Source organism: Austrofundulus limnaeus, unplaced genomic scaffold (genome assembly GCF_001266775.1).
Source record: "Austrofundulus limnaeus strain Quisiro unplaced genomic scaffold, Austrofundulus_limnaeus-1.0 Scaffold564, whole genome shotgun sequence".
NCBI lineage: Eukaryota > Metazoa > Chordata > Actinopteri > Cyprinodontiformes > Rivulidae > Austrofundulus > Austrofundulus limnaeus.
The window spans coordinates 232,784-238,157 of record NW_013952966.1 but is presented as its reverse complement, the minus strand read 5'-3'; the positions used below and the strand labels follow the sequence as shown (position 1 = coordinate 238,157).

The 5,374-nt window shown below is 41.2% G+C and overlaps 1 protein-coding gene across 1 annotated transcript in view; it reads left to right on the top strand.

Annotated features, from left to right (window-relative positions):
- aldh1l2 (aldehyde dehydrogenase 1 family, member L2) overlaps nucleotides 1-5,374 on the top strand; it is a gene marked incomplete in the record, with an annotated part of 44,459 nt that overhangs the window by 33,088 nt on the left and 5,997 nt on the right. The window contains 3 exon segments of the mRNA XM_014026528.1: nucleotides 658-808; nucleotides 901-971; nucleotides 2,457-2,562. Of these exon segments, the coding sequence (XP_013881982.1) occupies nucleotides 658-808; nucleotides 901-971; nucleotides 2,457-2,562 (328 nt within the window).

Below are 5,374 nucleotides of genomic sequence, written 5' to 3'. Positions count from 1 at the left end.
GATTGGCTGATTAGAAATTAAGTGGTAACGAGCAGTTGGACAGGTGTACCTAATAAAGTGGCCGGTGAGTGTACATGGACAACAAATCACCTCCCCAAGCTGCGGCGATGAATGGAAGTCTATGCAAAGTGTCTACGAGGATAGAAGAGCATGTATGTGTGGTTGTGTTTGTCTGTACTGTTAGTACCACATGAATCACTAAACAAGTTTAATTTAACTCTCAAAACATTCATTGGATGTACATATACAACTGGTTAACATTTGCTCATTTAAAGTGGCCACGATAGAGTTTGTAGCTGAGAACTGTTCACAACACATACTCCAAGCACTCTGACAGATAATGCAAGATCACACAATATAGCATGGGATTTTACATTTTCAACATTTGACCTAAACAGCTACAAATTTATTTTTCAACAAATCATGATCTTAGTTTAAAATTATAGCATAAAAAGCGACATGGATTTCTTCAAGGAATGCCAGCCCTTTAATTATTTCTGGAATGGTACATGATGCCCTGAAATTTTAATTCCAAGCTTTTTATTTATTCATCATCACAATTAAAGAGTTCATGGTGTTTATCACAATTAAATGCCTCAGCTGAATGAGGTTTTAGTTATGACCGAACCTCTTTTCTCTCCAACCTCCGACTTTCAGACTTGCAGACCTGATGGAGGAGCATCAGGAGGAGCTGGCCACGATCGAGTCCATCGATTCAGGTGCTGTGTACACCCTAGCCTTGAAGACACATGTAGGCATGTCCATCCAGACGTTTCGCTACTTTGCAGGCTGGTGCGACAAAATCCAAGTGGGATCATTTTTTCTCTTATACTGACATACAAACAATCTTTTGAAATGTTTATCTCAGATAAAACCCCTCTGACTTCTTGCTTTTGGTAGGGCAAAACCATTCCTATCAACCAAGCCAGGCCCAACCGGAACTTGACCTTCACCAAGAAAGAACCTCTGGGGTAGATCTCTGGACTCATTACTATCCTGTTCAAAATGTGTTATGTGATATGTTGTTTGAATTAGAAATAGTGAAATAGGATTTTTAGTAGAAGTACATCACACAACATAAATAAAAGCTGCAACAAACTGTCAGGGAAAAATATTGGAGCTAAATCGGATTTTGATGAAAGCCAGCCCTCTCTGCAGTCCAGACAGAAGCATCCCACATAGCAGAACTTGTCTGTCTCAGTTCTGGCCCCACAGTGCAATAACACTTGGCCCAGACATGGTTTGCCAGAGGTGGTCCATGCATGGGCCAGCATCACATAAATCAGATCACAGCTGGGCCAGTCGTGGAATTACATCACAGAAACATTGTCATCATTGCCAGACCTGGCCCAAATCCAGTTGAAAAACTTGTTGTGAAAGCAGGGGCCAGTACAGCAACGCAATCTTGACTCCAGATCTGGCCCACGCCTGTCTGCTATATGGGATCCTCCGAAGTATTAACAGGTTACAGAAAGTTAGACTCTTCTTAAGCCTGAAGCATACTTGCTGCGAACTGCCGACGTCAGCACGGGTTGTCGCAATTTAATGACGAAAATTACGTCACCGGGTTTCTCAACGTCGTGTCGACAGCCCCTTTTGGCACAACCCGCTAGCAAAATTTTTTGACCCCCCCTCCCGTGTCGATGGTAACGTGTGATTGGTCTGATTGGTCGTAGGCGTGTTTGTTTGTGCTGCGCTCAGGGGGGGGGAGAAGAACGACTCGCTCCCAGACTAGAAAGCAGAGTTTTATAAGATAGTCGAAACGTGAAAAACTTAAATGGCTTGTTTGTTTGTGCTGAATGAGCTGCTGCACACGGTAAAAAAAAAAAAAGAGGGGAAAAAAACCTGACTCGCTCCCAGAGCCGACACCAGGAAGTAGAGTTTTATAAAGATAGTCATTCCGTGAAAAACTCATGAATGGAGATAAAACAGACGTTGTGTACGGAGGAATGTGACTGATAAAAACTGTGGAGCTTTAACCAGGACAGATGTGGATAAATACGTCGGGTGAGTGACGAGTCTGACTTTTTTTTCTGCATTATCGGCTGTTGCGGGGGAACTCCATGCAGTGAGTATGTTGCAGGGAGGGGGGTTTCCCGAACTCAGTGCGGGGGTGTCATAGGGACTATGAAAGTTCTGTGCAAAAACGACTGCCGAACAACCACGTGACTGCGCGTCGACCCATCGGCATCGGAGCGAGTATGTTTCAGGCTTTACTCTCACAACTTTGTCTGTACACACCGATGTACAAATTATACACTGAAATGTAGCTTTGATTATTACAAAGTTGTGTTAGAGTTTTGGACAGCAGCTGCATCAGCACCCTTTTAACATTTCAGCTTTCTTTTTTTAGTTTAAACACCTACTGCAGTTCCATTCTGTACATTTATTTTACAGTTTGTGACTGTTTTTTTTTTGTTTGTTTGTTTGTTTGTTTTTGTGTTTCTCTGTGGCAGAGTTTGTGCCATAATAATCCCATGGAATTACCCTCTCATGATGCTAGCTTGGAAGAGTGCAGCCTGTCTTGCAGCTGGAAACACATTGGTTCTAAAACCTGCTCAGGTAAGCATTTTTTTTTATCAAAGATGTTTTCAATCTCTTTAGAGATGCTTTACAAGCTGGACACTTCAGTTCAGTAAAAAACAAGAAGTTTGGGCATGGAAAAACCTTGAAGATCATGTGATATTGCAAGATGTTTGCGTATGTGATGAAGAAGATATTTAGCGCTGACACATCAATKTTAGGTCATAATCTGTCAGTTTATTACAAAGTTAGAGAGCCATTTTTGTGTTGACTAGCTTGATTAGCTGTGGTGATTGTCTTAACTTATGCTGACTCTAAAAGTTCATTAGTTGTACCACCCCAAGACCAAAACAGTTTGGATRTTGTGGAAAAYGTAAATAAAAGCAGAAAAGCARTTTGTAAATCTCTAAAACTCATTATTACCAACATGAAACATAGTAAAACCCATTTCAAACCCAGAGGAAACTGTCAGGAAACATCTCCAACAAGACAAACCGCTACAAAACAGGASCAGCTTTACTCCAGACCAGATCTGCACCCTGCTGGACCTCTTCTCCAGCACCTGTTTTAAATAGGAAGGAAGCACTCCAGTCCTGTAAATACCCTAAATGGGTTTATGTTAAGGCATCAAGGACATCAAGTTAGTATTTGACTCGATCAAGTGAAGGAGAAAAGACAATCAAGAACAAAGGACACTGAGGATGGTAATGTACGCACACTCAATAGGGAAGGCTGGTTTGAACAAGGAGGAAAGGTAAAGGCAGTTTTACAAACATTCACAAATTTAAAATATGACTAAAACAGCTCATGTGTTGGCTTTGTTGGGAAGTGACACCGACCCAAAGCACTTAAGTGGGTCAATAACTCATGTGACATAACAGTGATTCTTATAAACACTTATAAGGTTAGAACTCCCAGTTGGTTTTGCCCAATTTCTGTTTAATGATGTGTCAAATATTTTAAATGGATAAGAGGTCTGGACTGCAGGTAGGCCAGTTCAGTACCAAGGGTCGGATTTATAACGCTTGGGTACACACAATATGAGCCCAGAAACTTGCGTACGCCACTTTTCACGCCAAGGTTGTGATTTATAAAATCCAAACTTGACGTGAAAATGTGTGGTGCCTCACGCCAGCTTTGACCCATGTGTACGCTCATTTTGGAGACGTGAAACTGCGACACAGATGGTGAAGTGAGGAATYAGAGCCACACTGTGTAATGATCACTGTCAGATATTTAATTTACCTTCAGAATCAGACTTAGATTTTTTTCAACTTTATCATCAGCTTTCTTAACAGCATTATTTATGCTTCTGCTGCTGAGCCAGAAGGAGCTTTGAAATAAAAAAACTTAAATCTTAAATAAAGGTTCACACATCCATTCATCTGCTTCCTCCTCACGACCCGACACACAGACCCCTCCCCGACAAGAGACATTTCAACAGCACGACATCACGCTTTGGGTACTCGCAGGGTGTGCCCACCCTCACCAGTGTGGATGTTATAAAAAGTTCATTTTTAAAAAAACGTGTTTGTCGGGGGGAAGCGGGGCTGTGGGGATGTGTGTGTGTGGGGGTCTGCTGCAGATAACAGAGCAGAGAGGGGGAGGACGGGGAAGAAGAGCAGTGAACTTAACTTTATCTGACTTATTTTATTCTAATTATTGTTTTTATTGTCCTCTTGAGAGAAAATTAATTTGAAGCTGAGTTTTTGAAATAAATTATTAGATTACTCTGAACATCTGTAAACCTGCAAAATGAGGGAAAAGATGTGTAAATTACAGACAATCTGTTCACATGAGCAGCTGTCAGCATATGTCATCCTCCAGACGCACGACGCAGCGCATGTCTGAGCCAAATCACTTCTTTTGGCATTGATCAGCTGACTGATTTAAATACATCTTAACATTCATGAGGTACTTTACATTGACTGTTTATGGTTGAGTGTGGGCGTGTAGAGGGTAGAACCTGAGGCGGGACCTTGTGCGCAAATTATGATGCACAGCTGTGATCTATAAAGGGAAAATGCGGTGAAACGTGCGTACGCACAGTTTTATAAATCAATTTTTTTTGGCGTACGCCATTTTCGTCTTTTGGCCGTACGTTCACTTTTAGTATGGTTTCCACGCAATCCTTTATAAATCTGACCCCTGGTCTCTTCGACTACAAAACCATAATGTCATGGATTTAAYAGTTTAACAATCAATCRATCAATCAAAACTTTATTTGTATAGCACTTTTCACAGCCAATGGCAACCAAAGTGCTACACAGCAGAATAAAAATACAATCAGATAAAATCAAGTAACATAAACATTAACATGTTAAAAWAAACTGACCCACTGCATGTACAGTACTCTCCAGAATTAAAAACCACAGCAAAACGATAAGTCTTTAAAAGACATTTAAAATCATCAAGTGATCTAACAGACCTCACAGAGGGAGGAAGCTTGTTCCAGAGTTTAGGAGCTACAGCTGAGAAGGCTCTGTCCCGTTTAGTCACCAGCCGAGTCCTGGGAACCACCAAGAGCATCTGAACTTCAGATCTCAGAGCTCTACCGGGTTGGTAGCGATGTATAACATCGGACAGATAAGAAGGTGCCAAACCATTTAGACATTTAAAAACCAGAAGTAGAACTTTAAAATCAATCCTAAAAGGAACAGGCAACCAGTGAGGATAGTGTAGAACAGGGGTAATATGCTCATAATGAATGAAAATGTAATTAATGTTGTCTTTTAGAAATATTCAAGGACTTCCTTGAAAAAGATGTCTTTATGGGAACATTGGGCCTCGTGCAAGAACCGTTCGTACGCACAGATTTGTTCTTAAGTTGTGCGTACGAGTGATTTAGGAG